The 22014-nt window shown below is 37.9% G+C and overlaps 1 protein-coding gene across 1 annotated transcript in view; it reads left to right on the top strand.

Moving 5' to 3' along the window:
* Positions 1-22014, top strand: part of TECPR2 (tectonin beta-propeller repeat containing 2) — a 38640-nt gene continuing 16626 nt past the window's right edge. The window contains exons 1-16 of the mRNA XM_014311860.2: positions 1-144; positions 3170-3454; positions 3564-3692; positions 4153-4284; positions 5223-5380; positions 6466-6778; positions 7570-7702; positions 9013-9444; positions 10052-11061; positions 12433-12616; positions 14392-14565; positions 16683-16863; positions 18271-18412; positions 19636-19876; positions 20633-20722; positions 21563-21796. Coding sequence (XP_014167335.1) covers positions 3221-3454; positions 3564-3692; positions 4153-4284; positions 5223-5380; positions 6466-6778; positions 7570-7702; positions 9013-9444; positions 10052-11061; positions 12433-12616; positions 14392-14565; positions 16683-16863; positions 18271-18412; positions 19636-19876; positions 20633-20722; positions 21563-21796 — 3787 coding nt within the window. The 5' untranslated portion in view covers positions 1-144; positions 3170-3220. The remainder of the gene's footprint in view (positions 145-3169; positions 3455-3563; positions 3693-4152; positions 4285-5222; positions 5381-6465; positions 6779-7569; positions 7703-9012; positions 9445-10051; positions 11062-12432; positions 12617-14391; positions 14566-16682; positions 16864-18270; positions 18413-19635; positions 19877-20632; positions 20723-21562; positions 21797-22014) is intronic.

Consider the following 22014-nt stretch of genomic DNA (forward strand, 5'->3'; position numbering starts at 1 on the left):
ATGCTTAGCACCAGCTGCTTTGCCCTATATGACTGTTGTGTGCTTCAGAATAACTGGGGCTGACACAGACTGAACATATGCATCCACTTCCAAAATCTGCCTGAGAAAATAGATTATATCTGCTGTTTGCCTTTGATTAATGAGGTAGGAAAAACAGATAACAATTAATCCTAAAGCTGTTACAGACTACATGTGATACACAGCTGTCATTGGAGGGATATTAAAGACTTTAGGCTCAAAAGCAGAGAATTGTGGCATTTGTCCAGCTGTTTTGAATGTATAGGCCGTATGGGAGATGTTCTAGTCCCTTATATATTTGGCTAGTGTAGATAAAATTACCTAATATTAGTAGTATTTTTAATAAAAGTATGGTTTTGAGTTTTCACTTACGTGTTTTTACACAATCAATAGAAGTGTTTTGTTAGTCTGTAAACAGCTCAAGATGAAACTAATTTGTGTGCAATGTCAAGAAATTATAGTTCATTGATAAGTTTTCCTTTGTTTTGATTGTACAGGGTTAATGGGTTATACAGAACAAAATCTTAATTCTTTTTTTATTACTTTGCCATCAGAGATTGTATATAAATTTTATTAAGAGAGCCCTTACCTAACAGCAGAGTTTTCAAACTTAACGTAGTATGTGACAAGAAGTAATTCCTCCTATGGTTTTTTGTATGTAGGAAGAAAAACCCCTGTCAAACTTTCTTTTTTTCTCTTTTTAAAAATTAAATGTAAATTTCCAAAATATGCATCAGGTAGCAGATAGGGTTATTGTGGAGGAATGAGGAAAAGTATTTTTCTGGATAATAAAAATTTGCGTATTTCCATGGCTGGTAATCAGTTACTCTGTTTTTAATGGTTTAGTTGAGCTGGAAGAATTAGTGGTGAAGACTAAGAAAGAGGATGAATTCTGAGGGCTTGGAAAGCCCTCTAGTAACTGAGGAGTGTGAGAGCAGCTTTGGATACTGACAGATGTAAATTGCAAGAGTCACAAAGGAGACTTAAAACCCAAAATATGTCAGATTTATGAGGCAGTGGCTGGGTAGTGGTAGAAGTTGAGGTTAGACAGAGGAAGATTAGAAAACATGAGACTCAGGACAAAGACTGGGTTTTATTTTATTAGGGAAAAGAAAAAAAGACCATATGCTAGTAAAGTTACTAAAGTGGCAGAACAGCACATTTAGAACAGCCAATGAGACTTTAATAGTGGATTCTTTTTATATTTAGTTGACTGTAGATAGAAAGCAGAAAATGCTGAAGGAAGGGGTAGGAGACTTAAAATACAGGATAGGAAATCAATGGTTTGTGAAAATATTGTGGAAGTGTCATGATGGGCTAAGGTTATCTGTTAACTTAGTAAACATCTCTGAAAGGAACTCTTCATTCAGAAATAGTTTGGACACATGTATCAGCTGGTCTTGATATTTCATGAAATACATCATGACAGGTTGTAAACATTGCAGGAAAGTGGAATTAATTTCTAAACTCTAGCAAGCAGTAAAATATACCACAATTAGGAACTTCTAACAATTGGTGCTAGTGTAGCTATTGGCAGTTTTTGTAGCAGATAAAATATAAGCCAAATAACCAGTTTTTATTCCTGTGGTCTTGTCTATGAAATGCATGGGCAATGTCCTGCAAACAGTCCCTTTGGCCTTAGTGCAATTTTGTATTGGCAGCGAGTGTTGCAGGGCCCAAAGTGTATGTGCTGAATGCTCTTGCTCAATAAGTGGAATAGTTGGAGAACTGAGGCACCAGAGTCTTTCACAGTAATGGAGATATTAAACTAGAACAACTTTCTTTTTTTTTTTTCTAGTTTAGTTGATACACACTGCAAGCAATGTATGAAGCTGCCAAACAATAAACATTTTCCATCCTTAGAGAATTAAAAACAAGGCACAATAGGATATATCACAAATTGCAATAGGAGCAGTTCGCAGAATAATTGTGAGCATTTGGAAGCATTTCTAACTTCAATTGGCAGATCTCCTTTTTTTATTTCTCTGAGGAAGTTCTAACTGTGCTGAAGCTAAAGAAAATCTTCACTGTTAAGATCTTAAACAACCATAAAAAACTTTCCTATCTACAGATACCCAAAATTCTTGTGTTGGAAAACTGCAAGGCATTCTGTTAACTGCACTCGTTCAAAGCAAAATAAAACTTGAGAAGTGAAGGCTTCTTTTCTTTTCCATGTTTCAAAGTCACCCATGAGGAGAAGCAGCAACTACTGCTGCAAAATGTTCTTCTCAAGGCTGTAGTGCTGAGAAAAATTACTGGGTTTAAACAAATATTTTAAATATTTTTATGTTCCTCCTGATCAGCTTTTTCTGAAGGTGCCAGTATGTTATTGCTGTGATGAGCTCTGACTGTTGTTTTTCTTGGAGGAGGCAAACAGACTCTTTGTAGATATTCTTCCCTAAGTATATTTACAGTATTGCTCACCAGCATGAAATTATTTACTTATCCATAAAAGGAAACCTGGACATATGGTACTTTTTTCTTGTTTGCTCCTTATCTTTCTAAATTCAGTTGCTACATGGATATTTTCCTGTGTCTGTCAAAATAGGAGTTTTTAAGTTTTTACTCACTCTTTTCTTCCCATATTATTCTAATTTTTGGTTGCTATTTGAATGTATAGCAGATGTAGCTCTAGCTGAACTACTTCTCAGCTGTGTTTTTTCTTGGGCTGAGGGGAATTAAGGAGTGGAGCACAAATGTTAGTCTGTTGTTTCTGTCTTGCAACCCTGTAATATCCCAGGCTCTTGGGCACTGGTTGGATTGAGGGTAGAGGCTGCAGAAAGATGAAGAAATACATCACATAGATTGTTCAGTGTCAGAGTCCTTATGATTTTTTCACTAGGAAGATGAAAAGAAACGCTGCATTCCAACTCAACTTTGACAAATTTACAGATGCAAGAAAAAGTGGTTATCCCATATTTAGTGGTTACCATACATCTTTATATGTTAGCTGAACTTAAGGAATACACTTTTGGGTAAAAAAAAAGTTTCTTCTAAGAATAGGTTACATTCACTACTAGAGTTTAACTTGCTTTTTCTTTATGCAAAGCAAAATCTGAGAATTTTTTCTTCTTTTTTGCTAGATTGTGGCTGTTACCCTTTTACTCTCTCCACACAAGTCAATGACACGTCTTTTGCTTTTGTCTTTCAGATTTCCTTATGTAGTCATGTAGATGTATGTATTTCAGCCTTAAAATTGCTGATGCAAATCCTTGCTATGGCATCTGTGGCTTCACCAGTTATATTTAAGGAATTTTGCCCCTTGTATTATCTCCTCAATGCCATTCCTACAAAGATCCAGAAAGGCTTTCGCTCCATCGTGGTTTACCTGACAGCACTTGATACCAATGGAGACTACATTGCTGTGGGGAGCAGCATTGGAATGCTTTATCTCTACTGCAGACATATAAACCAGATGAAAAAATATAATTTTGAGGTAAATACTAACTTTTACTGTTGTCTTCCAATGAAGCTGATTGGTCAGAATTGAGTTCTCTGTTGGTGTCTCATTAACTTTGAGTTCTTTGTATGGTTTGTTTCAACAGGGGAGGTGTGAATCTATAACTTTTGTAAAGCTGTTGAGTTGTTTTGATGATCTGGTTGCTGTTGGTACAGCCTCAGGTCGGGTTGCAGTTTTCCAGCTTGTGTCTTCATTACCTGGAAGGAACAAACAGGTAAATATTTTCATTTGCTTAAATCTCTGAGAGCTCTAGTGTGGCCAGTTCTAGTACAGTGTTACCGTGATGCTTTGTAAAAGTTACACCCAGCCAGTCTTGCCTGTTGAAAGAGGCAAGACTGGCTGGGTGTAACTCTTAAGGTATAAAACATATTTTACTTCTTGCAAGTAAAATATGTTTTAGGCTTCATATGTTAAGCTTATAAAACAATAATATTAAAGCATGCTTTGCATTACAAAAGCTGTATTTAATCAAATATGTTTCTGAGAGATTTCTCATGTGTAATGATTGGCTGATCTCTTTGGTGGAGGGGGGTTGTCTGTGCTAAATAAACTTCAGAAGGACCTGCACTTTTGTGCTTGATCTCCAGTTAAATCAGTCAGGAGTCACTGAATAGGCTTTGTGCATCCATTTTCTCTTCAGCTCATTTTTCTATTGCTTTGTTATTGTTTCACAGCTTCGCAGATTTGATGTTGCTGGCATCCACAAAAGTAGCATTACAGCTTTAGCTTGGAGTCCCAATGGCATGAAATTATTCTCTGGAGATGACAAAGGAAAGATTGTCTACTCTGCACTAGACCTAGACCAGGTGAGCATTTGTTATAGGGACCTTAATTCACATTTGCACTTTCTGAAAGGATGCTTGTGTGTTTAAATATTTAGCAGTTACTTAATTGCTCAGTGTTATGGGTTTAGTTGGATGGCTTTATTGGTGTACACTTGGCCCAGTGTCTGCACACCCAGCAAGGCAACCATTGGATATCTTTCAGAACTGTCTTATCATTTTAAAAAAGTAATGCATTTTAAAAGAAGTAGTGATTCTTCTCATTTTTCATGAAATAACTATCAAATCTTTCTTCAGCTTTTGGCCAGTACTTTCTTTTTTGTTTGGAAGGGGTATTTTTGGCTGATGTGGCCCTTTTGGTGAAGTACTTCTCTCAGAATTGTTCAGCATCTTAGTCTAGAGTGTAGAACAAAAGTAACATTTGGGTGCTGTTGGCTGACTGGTATGTTAAATTCCAGTAAATGGAGTTTTTCTCACATCTTGTTAGTTAATACAGACCTGAGATGTCAACAAATTTAATACTGACTTAAGTTTTTAAATGGGAGAAAAGTTTAAACGTCATTTGTCCTGATTTGTCCCTCCTGATCTGTCCCTCAATTTGGTTTGACAGAAATCACCAAAAGTAATGATTGTCTCAGTGAGGCATGAGCTGGCAGTGGGGAAGAAGGAAGAAAATGTGTCCTAAAGTTCCTAAAGTTTCTGTTGATTTCAAGAGCAGTGTATTAGGTAGCATTCCAAGAGAAGCTACATTTCATACTGTGTCACACACAACCTAATTCTCCTCTTGCCTACATAAATTAACTCCATATTCATTTCGTGAATTTCATGCAACAGGAGTTCAAAAGCTTTTTGTTTGTTTTCTTTTTTTCTCTTGGGCTCATAAATTTCTTTGAAGTGTTAGTTACCACCTTGCATTTTTAGGAAGGTTTGACTCTTGTGAATTGTGCGTGTGTCTGACACAGGGTATTTGCAACTCCAGCCTTGTATTGGAAGAGCCCTCTTCGATTGTCCAGTTGGATTACAACCAGAAGGTGCTGCTTGTCTCTACTTTACAGCGGACTCTGCTTTTTTACACAGAAGAGAAATCCGTCAACCAAGTTGGAACACAGCCCAGAAAAAAGTAACCCTCATAAAATCCTGATGCAGGCTCATCTATTAATTCTTGCAAGTGAATTACAGACAGAGTGATCTAGGCAGTAAAATTAATACAACACAGCAGTCTGCTCATAAAAAGCTAGTTACCATAGCTGTGTGGGATTGAACATGAAATGACAATTATACCTATTTAGAGAGTATGTGGTTGCAAGTATGTCACGATCATATTTTCAAGGCACTATTAGGCAAAAATATTTAAGATGTTTTCTCATTTTTTAAATTGAAAACAGTGCCAAACTTCCTCTGCAGTCCCTCTTTGTTTACTGTGCAGTGAGCAAGCATTGTAGTCAAGTCTGTCTAATGGGTGATGTAATATTTAATGCAAAAAGCAAGTCATCATCCCTGTTTTTCTTATACACTGAAGTGAGTTAATAGGGAGAATGTATAGTAAGCACTTAAATTTGAGTTGAAGACCAGGAACCTCTTGTGTGGCTTTGACGTCTCTTACGTAATCCCTCTCAAGTAAGGAGGAGGGAACCCAGTCATGGAACAGCATGACTGACTCTGTCTCTAATGAGAGGAAATTTACCCTTGAAAGAGGGTTTATGATGTATCTTTCAGGGCTGTGAGTAGTAAGAGGAATACCAAGGTCCATCTTCTATGGAAGGGTTTTCTTGGATGATAGTAATGGTGTTTCTGTGAAATGAAGGGTTTAACAGCTGGGGTCTGTTCTGTGCTTCTTGCAAGCAAAGGCTGCCAGTTCCTTAGCATTAGTTTGTAGTTTTGCTTGTTTTTTGTGAATTCTGGGGGAAGGAAGAGTGCATAGTAGGATCTTTTTGAGATGGGCAGAGTGGCATTAAAGCTATGAAGCTTATTAGGAGGAGTCATTTAACTTGCTTTGTTGATGTAGTGTCTGACATCCAAAGCTGAGGGGAAACTTGCTATTTGGAATTACTGCTCATGTCTTACTGTCAGTAAATTTGTACTTCAGATGTTTGACTGAATATTTTAATCAAAGACTTTTGATAATTTGTGAATTTGTGCCTTTAATTTTTAAACTGTTTCAAAGTTGAGTATATAGCTTTTAAAATAAATTCTTTTGCATTTTAGCACTGGCAAATTTGGAGCATGTTTTATACCTGGCCTGTGTAAACAGAGTGACTTGACACTATTTGCTGCCAGACCTGGGCTTCGTCTGTGGAAGTCTGATGTTCATGGGACTGTTCAGGCCACATTCATATTGAAAGATGTATTTGCTGGAGGAATAAAAACTTTTGAACTGTATCCTCGTTTAGAACCACCTGACAGAGGAAGTTACAGCTCTCCAGAGAAACACCTTGGGCTTGTGTCATGCTTTTTCCAAGAAGGATGGGTGCTGACCTGGAATGAATACAGCATCTATTTACTGGACACTGTGAACCAGGTAGATAATCTTGTGGCTGCATATTTTATTTCTTCCTTATTTTTGTTCTTGCTATGCCATGAGACTCTGTTTTGGTTATACATTCTATGGCTGTGATTTAAATCCCTATTTAAAACAAACAAGAGAATATTTATTGTCTCCCTTCTCAAGTTGTCATTGCAATGATATACTCACCAACTAGCTCAGTGTGTTGTTTATGAAAATCACATATATTTAAAGCTTTCAGTTAAAGTGTTAACATCATAAATAATTCTGATACTTAGTGAAACATATAGAAACCTACAGTCTAGGAATTAGTGCAAAAAGATATTTTAGGCCTATAAAATGTGCTTGGAACTATTTATTCTTCTCTTCTACCACTGCTGGTGTCTGAAAATAAGACGTATTACCTTTTATTTGGTATACAGTTAAGTGTTAGCTATTTTGTTGTCTTAAAAACGCATATGAATGCAGATACAAGCTAGTATATTTTTGTCTAAATGATATTAAATATTCATACTGTGGCAGTCTTCTGCCACCAAATTGTATATTGCTTAAATTGTTATATTTAGTTGCCTTTAGTTGGACAAAGAATGGATCTGTGGAATTTAAATCAGTATAAAAATGGAGCTGAATCAGAGTTCTTTTCTGTTTCTTTTTTCTGTTTTCTTTTTTTGATAAGATAAAAATCTTTAGCCTGTGCTGTTTTTGTTGACTAAAATCCAGAGAACACTTTTGTTAAGAGTACCACGTTGTGCAAACACTCTCTTAATCTAATGCCAATTATTTCTTTCTCTGCTGACTATTTACAGGCTTTGATTGGTGGCTTGGAAGGATACGGTGATATTGTGTCTGTGTCCTGTACCAACAATGAGATTTTTCTCTTAAAGGGAGATAGAGACATAATAAGAATTTCAAATAGACCTGAAGGAGTGTCATCAATAGGTTTGTATAGATTAGTAAGCTTACTATGTAGAAATTAGTAAGTTTAGTATCTATAAATTAGTGTGTACCTCATGGAACACGGTGCCTATTGTACTTTTTTGATAACAAAAAGCCAAAACCAGCAAAACTGAAACACATCAAACCTCAGACAAATCACTTCAGATTATTGCAAAATCCTGCCAGGTCCTGTAGAGTTACTCATCTGTTCTGATAGGTTATATTGAGAGATCTGGTTTATCTGCTTATCTGAGCTTCTCTCTTGGCTGCAGTGAGAATGGGGGCATTAAGAAATTAAATATGCTTGCCTTTTTGGAGAGTGGATCAGCAATAACCTAACGAGGCATCTCTAATCTGTGCATTTGAGAGCTCATTCTGAACCATGATGCTGAAGCAGTCAGGATTCCTGATCATGGTTATCCCTTTAGGATCAGTCTCAACAGCTGGATCAGCACAGTTGATTCTGTGCCCCCTGTCACCAGCCATGTTCCAGGGGAAATCTCAGCCTTCCTAGCAATGAAAAAGAAAGAATTGGCAAATAAATCCAAAGAATGCTCACTAAAATTCCAAAAATAATTTGACTGTTTCATACTTGTTGCCATTTGAGTTAAACATTTATGTTACTAGAACTCTTTAAAAGGGGCTACTAATGCATTTAAATACTCCATCTTAGCTTTGTTTTAGCAAAATGCTAATAAATGTGCTCATTTAGTGGTGGAGAATTTAACTTTCTTGTCATTGCATGTTGGCAATAGCTTTAGTCATTTAGGCAGGCCTTTACTCACAAACTTCTAGAGGTTGTTTATTATTTTATTTTCAACTTTCAAGTATAGTTTGAAAGGCGCCTTTAGAAGTGTATTTTCTGCTAATTACTGCAGTGATTTATCTGGTAATTTTCCTTGATTTTTTTTCAAGCTACTGCATGTTTAAATGAAGAAGTTAAAGGTATAGGCTGGTGCTTCAGTGTATGATAGAATTGGATCTTCCAAGCTGGAGACCTGTGCTATTCTTTTTACATAAACATAAATTCAGAATGTTGCTAATAGAAGTTTGATACAGGGTTTGGGGGAAGTGCTTTCTTATAGATTAATTTGCAGGGAGTTTATAGTGTGTGTGCATGCACACAGGTATTTATTTTTAAATGTTGTTAGCTTAGAATTTTTTTTCATAAATATTCTTTTAATTTAATACTATCCAAAATTATACCCCTACAGGTCATTTGATGCTAGTATTTATACTTGAACTATTTATAGTTTTATTTTTCACTTGGACAATTTCAGATGTGAATTCAAAATTGTCAAATCCATTAACAGATACAAGTCCTAAATTGCTGACCCCGTCATCAGTTGTATCATCTGTATCATCCAGCCCTTCAGTGGAAACAGAAAGAAAAATGGTTACTTCTCCTTCAGTTACTGGTGATAAAAATGGCACTTCTTCTTCAGTGAAAGATGATCTGGAAACTCCTACACTATCAGAGAAAAGCTTTGATAGAGTGGGAGACTTGAGCAGTGAAGGCAGGAGAAGGGGCTGCTCTGTAGTGAGTGAATCCCGGAGCAGGAGCAGCTCTGTGAACTCCGTGGACAGTGGCTCGAGCTTTCTGCTGTGTGCAGACCAACTTCCAGAAGCTCAGAGGGAAGGTCAGCTTTCTTCACAACGCTTCAGCACCATCAGCTCTGAAGATTTTGATCAAGAACTTATTGTAAAGCCAATTAAGGTGAAAAAGAAAAAAAAGAAGAAACAGGGTAGGTGGAGCAGATATTTCCCTGACACTGCATGTTGTGAGAGCACGTTACATGGAAGAGTCTGTGTTGGGCAGGCTTCCTGTGTTGTGTGGTGTTGTGCTTCTGAAATGGCTGAGGGGTTGTGGTGAGCCATTTCTGTTTAAGATGAAAATCTCCTTTAAAAGTGATAAATTGATGAAGTCTTTTTATATCTGTTTGGAGTTTATTCCTTTTGTTTTGCTTTATGTAAACATGCTTTGAGATCTAATGTATTTGTTAATGGGACCACACAGTGGACTCTATGTCCAGTTTTATGTTGGAATTGTGTAGTATCTATTCATCCTATTCAGAATATTTGGCAGTGTCTTTCTTAGCTGTCCTCTTTAGTTTCATGAAGTAGTGTGAGTACTCAGTTATTTTAGTTGTTTACTGCATTAAGAATTTTTTTGGTTTTGTATGTATCATTTAATGTTAAAGTTGAAAAAAATCATTACTGTTAAAATTTAGATTTAGCTTTGTTCTTCTTCCAGTTCTAAAAATATTTTAATTTCTTTCTTGGCACTGGGATTTAGTAGATTTTATTAATACTACTTTTCTCCTTCTTTGTCCTGTGTGTGTGTGATAACAGAAAGTGGGACAAGGAGAAACCACAGTTCTCTGGAAGGCACACCCATTTATGAGCGTCAGCTTTCTGGTGACAGTCCACATTCCTTCAATGCAGACTCCTTTTCCATGACTTCCAGCATAATGAGTGGCAGCATTGATCATTTGAGTACTGGATCTCCAGATCAGGAAAGTATGTTCAGCATGGAGTCCCATACAATCTTGCAAGAAGATAACGGTTCAGAAACTTTCAGTGTCCTGCAGTCTCCTGAGTCAGCAAATATACTAATTAATGAAGAAAATGGAGATGTGGCTGATTTACAGAAACTTCCAAACAGTGACAGTGGCATGGGTACTTCAGCTGTTACAGATCCTTTGACATCTGCATCTCCTCTGCTGCTCACAGAAGACTTGACAAGCACTGTTGGTGGTGAATGTAATGGTGGGGTGGTTTCTGCAAGCAATGAATACTGTCCTGGAAAGCTGAGCCAGGAGGAGGAGGAGCAGGATTTTCCTACATTGTGTAAAATAGATGAAGAGTTGGATAAAATGAAGCTGCAGGATACTGAAAAATCTTCTGAAGATCCAGACCTTACAGACCAGATGTTTTTGGAATGTGACAGCATACTTGGTGTCCAGACATCTCTGACACCAAAGGAAAGTGAGGAAACTGGTGAGGAAACTGGTGAGGAAGATAAACAGCAGCTGTCCCTAATCCACAGTGCTCTGTCAGACCCTTCTGCACTCCAGTGTGACATCTCTGACAATGTTCATTCAGATAACTGTTCCATTTCTGGGTGGAATTTTGAAAGTGCAATCAAAGCTAAATGTAGTACTAGCACTGCTGAAAGGGTAGCAGACACTCATGAAAGTAGGACTGAAAAATCTGCCTCAAGTGATGAAGAGGATATTTATGGACATGGATTACCATATTCATCCTCAGAGACCAGCATGCCTGAAGTTGGTGCAGTGCCTGGTGCACAGGATGTAGCCAAGATAAGCCTAGATGAAATGGTGCTGTTAAAATCTGATCAGGTATTTCTTTTTGGTTTAATTAAAGTACCTTTAACCTTAAAAGAAGCAAAAAGAAACATTCCTGCAATTACTGCAATTCCTGCTTTTCAAAAGAAACATTCCTGCAATTACTCTCCTTTACGTCTTTAGGAGAGTACTTTTTTTACTTGATTCAATACACAAGTAAAATACAACAGTATTGTTGTAACTCCTAAAAAATGTGATGTATCTGACTTCAAAATGGGTGATGTGTGCTTGCAATGCAGAGAAGCTGTTCTGGCTGTATTATTCCCAGCTCAACAAAAATGCTGTTAGAAACTCATCCATTAAAGAGTGAACAGTAAAACCCAGTCACGCTCAAAGGCTGCTGCTTGTTTGGATCTCCAGTAGTCCAAATTCTGCATGATGCTGTTCCCAAATTCAGCTGACTGCATGAAGAATTAATGCTAATTATCTCACATGGCTGGCTTCTGCTTAAGGATTAATTTACCTCTAAATACTCAGAATAAGGATTAGTCTTTGCCCCCTAGCCAGCAGTAGTTAGTACTGTTTAAAATGTTGACAGTTTCCTTCTTCTGTTATCCCTCTTTCTTTCATAGTTATTTGTGGGTAATCCTCATAGATACTATAGAAAATAAGTACTAAAGTTAATTGTAAAATCTGCAAAAGAATCACTGTGACTTTTAGCAGAAGTCTTGAGAAGGAAATGCAGTTCTTGTAGGGTGGGGGAATTGTTTCTTTTGGATCTGTAGCAGCCTTGTATTGAGATCAACCAAATACTAATTCATAAAGGTTGAGTTATAAGTTGATGGTGTCCTATCTACTGACAACTGCAGCCCAAAGTGCAGAAGATTTTTGTTTCAGGTTATGGTATTCTTACACTCTGTCATGTTCAGAAACCTCCCCTGGTAATGTATGCAGTGCTTGAGTTCACCTCATGCAAGCAATCAAAATTTCAGAGAGCAGGCTGTAAACCAGATTTCCGTAAGACATGGCTCCTCTACCATAAAGAGAGTACCAGAGTTGGATAGTCAGCTGTCTCTGCCCTTCAGCTTTGTTCTCTTTGCTCATCACTTCCTAGACAATGAATAATTTCCTGAACTACAGGCAGACTGTACATGTTTATATATTCCTTCTTTGGAGCTGGATGACAGGGTGGAGGGGTTTATTTTTTTGCTAAATCTGTTGTTTAAGCAGTCTCACTGTGCACATACAGCCTTAGAGAACAGTGACAGATGTAGTTTTATTTTACACAAGGCAAAATTATTCATTGATTAAAGTACTTAAGTTCAGCTTTTTTAAAATCAAAACGTGGGAGCTGCTCTTCTTATATACTCATTTTCTTATGCACTTTGAAGCCACCTGACACTGTTCTGACTCTACAGTTTTTAGTTTGCAGAGAGCTGGATGGGATACTCTGGCCCTGGCTATGGCATCCTGAGCCTGGTTGTCTCAGAAAAATACATTTGGTGCCTGGACTACCGGGGCAGCCTGTACTGCAGTGCCCTTCCTGCGGCCGGCCTGCGCTGGCAGAAGTTTGAGGATGGAGTCCAGCAAGTGGCAGTTTCCCCCTCAGGTAGGTTGGCTTCTGCTGCACTTTTGCTGTTGCCTTGTAAATATAAAGCTTGGATAGACTTGGGCATTTTCTTTGTTTTTTGGGTTTTTTTGGTTGGTTTTTGTGGATTTTTTTTTTAGTATCAGTTATTATTTAATTAGGTGTAATTTGTCATCTTTATGAGATTACATATATAGTTGAGTGCGTATGTAATTTCCACATAGGCAGTTAGTTTGTTTTTTTTCCAAATCAATTACTTCCAGAAACTTGGTTGTTTAGGGCTTGTTTCATGTAAAAGTATTATGTTGGTTTGGATTTCTTTTTGTTTGTTTTTTTTTTTTTATATAGTCACAGTTATGTGACTGCATCTTTATGACCTCTTCGTCCCGTGTTCTAGTTTTAGTGGCTGTCTTTCTAGCAGGTTCACATTGCATTTTGGGAGGTTTTCAACATGCATTTCTTTGCCTGGTTACAGTGAACTTCAGAAGTAGCAGTTTAGTGGTAGGCAGAGAAGAGCTCCTTGTCTATACAAAACCTTGATTTTTGTTGCAGAGCTATAGAAGTTCTTGACTGTGAGGGTGGTGAGGCACAGGAAGAGGTTGCCCAGAGAAACTGTGGATGCTCCTTCCCTGGAAGTGTTCAAGGCCAGGCTGGGTGAGGCCTTCAGCAATCTGGTCAAGTGAGAGGTGTCCCTGCCCTGGCAGGGGGGTTGGAACTAGATGATCTTTAAGATCCCTTCCCACCCAAACTGTTCTGTGATTCACAATTTTAAAGTTCTTTTTCTTGTAAGTGTAGAACTGGCTTTGTGTATGCGTGGGTTGGTTGATTCGATTTCTTTATAAATGCTGAAGAAAAAAACTTTGAAGTTTTAGTACATTTGCATGTGCATTTGTTCTGGATGGTTGTGAATGAGGATTATGTTGAATTAAAATTAAGCAGGTTTTGGTTATAAACTTGCGTCACTTTTGGCCTTCCAGATTGTTCCAGGACTGGAGAGAAAATCCAAAGTTTCTCAGCCATTTTAATTTCCTTGTCTACTGCCTTGCCACTACTTTTCTTCCCTGTCATCTCTAAAAGCACATGTCAGTCTTCCCTTCTGTCTGTAGGGGAAGACTTGCTATCTGTTTTAAGAAGAAAGAAATTATGTTTGATCTGTAGCTGAGCTTTGCTATAGCCAAAACAATTTGAGAGTACTTGTAGTGAATGTGGCTTCATCCAGCTCAGTGTCTTACCCTTAAAAGTGGTCCAGCAGTGTCCCTGCAGAAAAGTGAAGGGCATGGGCATGTGTCATATTTGCCCATGGTAGTTTCAGGCTGCAGTTGTTAGTGGCTCAAATTGCCTGGGCAAAAAGGTTGTTCCTCTGCATTTTTTATCCTTCAATTCACCCAGCTTTTCACTGAATCTGTGCAAGTTTCTAGCATACCCAGTTTGCCATGGATGTGTTAATGTGGGAGCATGTTAACCACAGCATGTCAAAATGGAATTAAATGCAGCTTTGTGGAATCATTCAAAGGAAATTAATATGACAGTGTACTCTTCTGGTAAAGCCAGCAGTTAAGTTTGGAGCTCCATTTGGTTTTCTTTTTTTAAGATATTATTATATATTAGAAGTCAGTTGCTGTTCTGGTCTGGCTTTTAAAAAGAAATTGTAAGGGCTTTTTAAACTTGCATTTCTGTTTAATGCTATTGATTCGCTTTTCACCTCCTATTAGTTTAGGTGTAGCTGGGACACATCACCTGTGACTGTTGCAGTAATTGCTGAGTGCTATTATGTTCTTTCTTTTCTTCTCTTACAGGGACTCTTCTCTGGAAGATTGAACAGAAGACTAACAAAGCTTTTGCTTGTGGAAAAGTAACTATAAAAGGAAAAAGGCACTGGTATGAGGCTTTACCCCAGGCTGTATTTGTAGCTCTAAGTGATGACACTGCCTGGATTATCAGAACAAATGGAGATCTGTATCTGCAAACAGGTACCTGAATTAATTGCAGGCTCTTTGAATTTTTGTGGGCTGAGATTATTAGATTTCAAGTCCATGGGATGATGGCAATTTGCTATAAACTTTTACCCACATCCAGGACATAAGGAAACCTTTTTATCTTGAGAAACACTTGGAAACAGTTGTGAGATTTTGTGTAATTAGGAGAGTGGAAAAGCCGGTTAGTTCATGGACACTTGTCTTGTGTGTGCCAAGTGGAGTACATACAGTACAGAGAATTTATGGCATGGGCAAGATATGAGATAGATGGAGATAAATGGAAAGGGATTATAGAAAATATCAAAATAATATCTTTGCTTTGAAAGTGGTATGGTACACTGAAACAACTCAGCCTTAAGTGGGCAGAATAGGGAAAAGTAGGTGGTTTGTGTTTTGAAAAGCACAGGTCTCTAGAAGGGTAAGAGTTACCACTTGATAATGACAGGAAGGTATTCTGAGACAGAAGATGGTGAAGTGCTTTGGGAGTATAGACAAATGGTATGTGTTTTATGTGATAGAGGAAGCAAAGCCATGGGGGAACAGAATGGGCTGTGGAGCAGGAATTGCAGCTGTCTTCTTCCTGGATGTCAGTGAGGCAGAAATTGGAAAAAGGGGTATTGTAGTGGCAACTTTGAAGTTGTGGCCTTAGTTTTAAGTTCTTCAGTGAATAGAAAAGGATGTATTTGAAAGGTGTCATGCAAAGCATATTTAGGCTAAATGCAAGCAGCTAGGATGAAGGATGGTAGTATTAGTTTTAGAGTTAAGGAAGAAAAGTACCAAGGACTCTGAGGCGTGTGAGGCTTGCACAGAGTTGCTAAGGAAAAATTACCAATAACATGATGAAGGAGTTACTGGTGAATGAAGATGAGGACTGGGTTAAGGGCAAACTGTATAAGACATATACAGACAGGGCACCATGTCTGAGTGGCTATCAAAATTCTTATTTACCTTTCATTTAATTTTGGCACTCTAGTAATTTGTCTTTTAGTTACTGTAGCACAATGCAAAAATTCTTTGTGATTAAGAAAACTTTTAAGTACACATCACTGATTCAAAGACACTGTATTAAATTATTTTTTTTTTTAGTTAAGTGTAGTAGTCCTTGACTAATAAAGGGGCCTGCCTATGGTCACATGCATACTGCCAACAGGCATGGATAGGGGTGATGGAGAGTAAACTTTGGATGCTAATCATACAGAGCTCTGTGGAGGTTTGAATCAATATTTTTCTTCCCTTTGAGAGATTGGTTTGATTACATCAGCTTATATTCTGCTGTTTCTAGGCTTCCAGATTTGCCTTTTGATGCAAAAAATAAATTCTCAGTATATCAGTCTTCCTAATGAGAGGCAGCCAGTGAAAATTGTTGCTCCAGGATCTTTTCATCCCCTTCACTGTTTTGTGTAACATTTATAACAAAAGTGTGTGCTCAGAGGTTTAGAAATGAGTGTTCTTGTTAGTCTAGAATATATTGTACACATGAGTGTGTTCATACTGGTTTTGGCAGCATGAGGAGATGAAACAAAAGCCATGTCTCCTGAGATGTTTCACATGCAGTTTCATATGTGTAAATCAAGCTTCAGTGTAATTGTAAAGAAGACATGTTCCTGTAGATTAGCTGTAGAAATGTGTGCAAACTGCCTGTAAATCTACCAGAACCTCTCTGCTCTTTTCAGTACTGCACACTGTGGCATGCTCTTTTGTAATTGCTCTGCTGTCACTACTCAGAACAGGTTGCTTCTCTCTCTGGCATGTTTTGGGCAAAAGTTCTTCCATTACTGGCTTTTTCTTTGACTCTTCTGTCAGCTCTAATAGAGGTTTTATAAATGGAGATTCCTGGTGCTGACACTAGAGGGAGAAAAGGAACAGAAATGACAGCACTGGACATGCACTGTGCAGGATGTTGAAGGATGTACAGGGTCTTATTTTTTAGAGGAAATTATTAGTAGTTTACAGAAAGAACAGTCACTCAAGGAAATTGTGATCAAATGACAAAAGTTAGCATGTCAAGGAGATTCCCTTCTGCATTTTCTTTTATTGAGTTGCTTTATCTCTTTCCTTTTTGTTGCAAATAGCCGAATTTTGTAAAGCAATCCTCATTTTCTGATTTCTAGGCCTGAGTGTGGATCGTCCTTGTGCCCGAGCAGTAAAGGTTGACTGCCCTTATCCACTGTCACAGGTCACATCCAGGAACAACGTGGTGTGGGCTCTGAGCGAGCAGCGCGCCCTGCTCTACCGCGAGGGAGTGCGCAGCTTCTGCCCCGAGGGCGAGCAGTGGAAGAGTGACATTGTCAGGTAATCACTGCTGGGACATGCTGCCCATAGCCTGAATGACACAAATGATTGTGCTGGAGCTACTTGATGTCTGGAAAAGTATTGCCTGAGCTCCTGTGTCTGTATACCACTGTGTGTGTGTATATACCTATTTTAGCTGTCTGTCTGTCTATACTTCTTCCTGCTCCCAGACAACCATTCATCCCTGCCTGCTATGTAATGAAAGGAATTGTCATTAACAGAAGCAGGTTTAAAGAGTGAGAAAAAATTTAAAAATATCTTTGTGATGTCTGTCAACGTGATTTTCTATTAAATATTGCTTCTTTAATCTGTGGATCTGTGGCATAATGTTTTTGAGGAACTCTCCAGTTTTGAGAGATTTGGGGTTTTTTTGGTCATCCACACAGCTTCTGCCCTCCGCAGCCCCAGATTTTTATAAATACTTTGTGTAGTTGGTTCTTAGCTTTGTAGTTGATCCTATGCCCACAGTAGTTCCTCTGTGATAGAGTTAAAAGCACTGAGTCTCTACTGCTGGCTTTGAGAATGTAGAATTTAGTGTCTCTTGTGACATCAGCCTGGCGCAAGTTTAGGAAGAAATTCAAGTTCTTGTTATCAGGAGATTTTATCTACTGAATATCCTATTGTGAAACCTTGACTTGTGCTACCTCCCAGCCTGGTATTTGGCTCTTGAACGGTTTGAGAAACTACTGTGTCTTTGTTCAAATGTGAAATTTGCTCGTACTCTAATGAGTTTGTTTAATGAAAATACCTGCTGACCTACACCTTAGGTACATTTCATGTTCTTGGACTTTGTGTTAAAATTGCAGAAGGCAGTCACTATTTGTTCTTAAATTATCAAAAAAGGTTATCTGAAAGAACTGGCATTGTTTGCTACCTTTTCAGTGTCTGATATGATCACCTGACCCTGTTGACTTTCTGAGCTTGGAAATCGTTTACTTGTGCAGGAAACTTTCAGTCCTAAATTCAGCATTTATCTCTGTCACATAGTTGAGTTTTCTCTTTGTGGTCCCTGAACTGCAGGTATTGTTCTCAGAACAGGTCAAGGAATTTGAGGAGATACATTGATGAAGCTGTCTTATCAAAACCTTAAAGAACACAGCTCTTGATTGATATTTATTGAACAAAATAGGACTTGTTTCTTGTTTAGTTTTATTGTTATGTATCCAAGTTTCAAATCTTGAGTGATCTTTGAAGGACTCGTTTTTGTTGTAGTTGCTGTATGTTTTTTACTTAAATAAAATATAAAGTACTGAATAACTGAAAATTTTATGTCAAATGTGATTTTTAGCTTGGTCCCACTGAATTTCAACTGTGTTAAACTATTAGCATTGTAACAACTTCCTTAAAATACCATTAACACAAATTTGTATTAAGGTTTTTAACATTTTTACTTGTTTGCATTTCCAGTGAAATGCAAGCTTTGGAACCAGTGTGCATAACCCTTGGTGATCAGCAGACATTATGGGCTCTGGATATCCATGGCAATCTCTGGTTCAGGACTGGTATAGTTTCAAAGAAACCACAAGGAGATGATAACCATTGGTGGCAAGTAGGCATTTTTTTATTTTGCTTTCAGTTTAGTCTTTTACCTTGGGTTGATTATTTGTGTTGTTTTCCCACAAGATTCTAAGAAAAAATTCAATTAATAGTACGCTTTATTCAGTATATTAAAACTTCTGTGTGGCTATGGCTGAAATCTCCTTTCTGTGTCTGCTGTAAAGGGGGAAGGAAGCCATCCCATGGTCTTTCAGAGCAGCATTGCAGAAGCTTTCAAGAACACAAGAAATGCTCTGCCAGGTCATAGGACATGCTGTTGAGGCAGAGTATCAAATCTGGCTGCTGAATGCAGCCTCTTCTCTTGTCTTTTAGTGCCCGTCCTTTTCCTTAGCTAGAGAAAATAAATAATAACTCACCATACAAAAAGAATGTGTTTCACATTTTTCCATTCAGTTGAGGTTTCTTTGAGCCATGTGGAGCAGCTTGCTTCAGCCGCAGTTCATGTGGGTGAAACCAACACAGTTACTGCAATTATTGTCTGGTATTGACTTGGGATTCCTGACTCTGGTTTCTCCAGCTTTTCTTGTTTTCTCCAGAGATAGGGGTGGGGAAGAAGGGAGTACAAAAACAGTCTTACAGAAAATTTGTCAACATGCTACCTTAGTTACAAGAATTTTGGTCTTTGTGGATGTATAATCCCTTTTTTTGCATGTGAGCATCATGAGTAGCTTGGCTTTGAGGTTATTGGCAGACTGCTGCTCTTTTTGTGCTCTTAGAAATTTCATTCCTTTCTAGGAGTATCCCAGAGTGTTGCCAATCTAGTTATCCATGACAGAAGTTAGGCAATTACTTATTTAGACCTCCTTCTGCACTGTGAATTAAAATGTCCATGAAGTAGTTGCAAAGACGTATTGCATGCAAGTTTTTGTCATGTGCTTTAAATTGCTACACTGTGCAAGTTTCTCTTCCTTTGGGAAACTGAATATTTACCTCTTAGTTTGCAGAGTTTGGCATGTTTTTAGAGGGACACATCCTAAAACAAAGGCCTGTCTTAAAATGCAGATTTGTAAATGGATTATTGGATAGAAAAGAGTTATAAGCTGGCATTTAACAGTAATTTTGGCTTATTAGCAAGACAATTACTCAAAACGTACTATTTTTATCTTTCAATTCCTACACTTTGATCTCTAAAAAAGCTTCTGGTGAAACATTATGCACTTCACTCCAGAGCTTAACTAATTATCAAGAGCACTTTTATTTTCTTTTTTCCCCCAGGTAAGCATCACTGACTATGTAGTGTTTGACCAGTGCAGCCTGTTCCAGACCATAATCCAGGCAACTCACACGGTGGCAACAGCAGCTCAGGCACCTGTGGAAAAGGTGGCTGACAAGCTAAGAATGGCATTTTGGTCACAGCAGCTTCAGTGTCAGCCCAGCCTCCTTGGAGTCAATGGCAGTGGAGTCTGGATCTCTTCAGGCAAAAATGAATTCCATGTAGCAAAGGGAAACTTAGTAGGTTGGTGTGCTTTTGCATCTTAATTTTTTTAAGTTAAGAATATTAAATAGAAGGAAATATTTAACCACAACTCTGTCACTCCAGAAATTACCCATGGAAAGTCAGGGCTGCTTTAACTTGTTTAAAAATTAAATTCAATAATTCATTAGCATTTGGTCTTAAATACTTTCTCATTTAAAGGGAAATATTTTTCATGGAAAAGTCATTGTCAGCCAGTGAACTGTGCACAAGTTACTGCTTTTAACACCTACATTTGTCTCTTCTCTGGGATAAGGCAATCTTAAGCTGCTGAAACTATTTTATCTTGCACAGTGGAGTCTGGCTCATGATCAGTGTGACTGTGCAAAACACTAATGTTATGGTTTTATAGAGCTAATAGAGGGATTGCCTTATTTTTCTTGCTACAGTTCTCAAAATAGAATACTTATTTGGTACATTTCTTTGTTTAGGTACATTTCTTTGTTTAAACACTAACAATACATCTGGGATATTGTTTAACCTCATTACCAAATTGGTCCCCTGTTGAAGACCATTAATATTCTTCTTTATCCTCTTCTGCATTCACAGTTTTCTCTGTGTGTTTACATAGGTGTTGGGAGGAGACTTCCCTGTCCCCCCAACAGTATCTTGGAAGATTTTCATAGAAAATTTTGTCTAAAATATATTTAATAATTGATTGCAATAGAATTTCTTCTAAATTTGAAATAACAAACTAAACTGTGTTTCCTATTAATGCCACTCATTCTTTCTTTCAAGGCACGTATTGGAATAATATTGTGCCTCGTGGTACTGCTTCTGCCACCAAATGGATTTTTGTGTTGGCTTCCCCAGCTTCATCTAAAGAAGGTTGGTAAATCAGCAGTGCAGGTGTATAATACCTGATTTTTAAACAGAGTGGAATTGATGGTGTAAATAATTAAGTATCCTGAATAACTTCAGATTTTGGTTGTCTTTTCTGTTTGCTAGGATCTAAAGTAGTTGAAGTAGGGTGGAAGTATATCTGTAAAACTACTGGAGATTAAAATAATGTATTATTCCCTCTCACCTTTGGTATGGAGGGGCACCCAACAGAGAAATGGGTGGTCCTCAGGAGCAGCAACCTCCTAAACTGCCAAAGCATGAATTGCCAGCATTTGTAGTTGGAAGCTTCAGAGCATGCTTTGCTGAAATGCCTGTAGTGCTTCTCTTGTCAGTGCAGTTACTGCAGCAAAATTGCCCATTATTGGTAAAAGTGAGACCCTGTCAGGGAATTGAGCTGCTGGTTACAGTAGTTAGCAATTGCATTATCTAAGTACACTGGCTTTAGTGGCAAAAATGTGGTTTAGAGCTGAAAAAGAATGCTGGTTTTCCAAGGCTATTATTGAGGATATAAAAGAGCAAAAGGATAAAGAGAGGTGATAGTGCACTGTTACATGTGTCTTCTCTCTATTAGTTCCTTCAAATGAAACATTTCTTTAAATGAGATCACTTACTACTTCCTTTATTTGAGAAATGGAGTATTTAAGTGCCTAAATACGGGCTTAGGATGTGTATTTGTACTTCAAAGCCTTACCCTATGAGCATAGCCAAGAAGCTTTAGTTTTGCCTTCAAGTGTACTGATAATTTTTTTTCAGAAAAAATAGATGTGTAAGCTTTCTCAGAGTGGATTAGGAATTATTTTAATAACAGAAGTGTCCTTTCTATAGGAAGCTTTCTGTGGCTGTGCCAAAGCAACAAGGATCTGTTTTGTGTCAGTGATCAGAATCCTCATTTTCGTCCTTCTACGGTGCAGCTGCCACCGGAGGCTGAAATGGTGCACTACTCTGCCTGCCAGGATGCCATCTGGGGCTTGGATAGTCTCGGGCAGATATTTATCAGAACACTTTCCTCCAGCTGCCCAACAGGGATGCATTGGACAAAACTGGATCTCTCCCAACTAGGTAGGACATTTTTAGCGAGTAGACTGTCTCTTAAGCACACCATATTTTCCAGAAGTATCTTTCAGTTTATTGATGTAGAATATAACATTTACTTGATTAAATAGTACCTACTGGCAGGTGATTGTAAAATATCAGGAACAGATGTAGCTTTCAAAGACTGTTCTGTTTAGCCCTTTCCTGGAGACAAGAAGATTCCTGTTTGCAAGGTACTTGGTGTG

The sequence above is a fragment of the Geospiza fortis genome, unplaced genomic scaffold (assembly GCF_000277835.1).
Source record: "Geospiza fortis unplaced genomic scaffold, GeoFor_1.0 scaffold23, whole genome shotgun sequence".
Lineage (NCBI taxonomy): Eukaryota > Metazoa > Chordata > Aves > Passeriformes > Thraupidae > Geospiza > Geospiza fortis.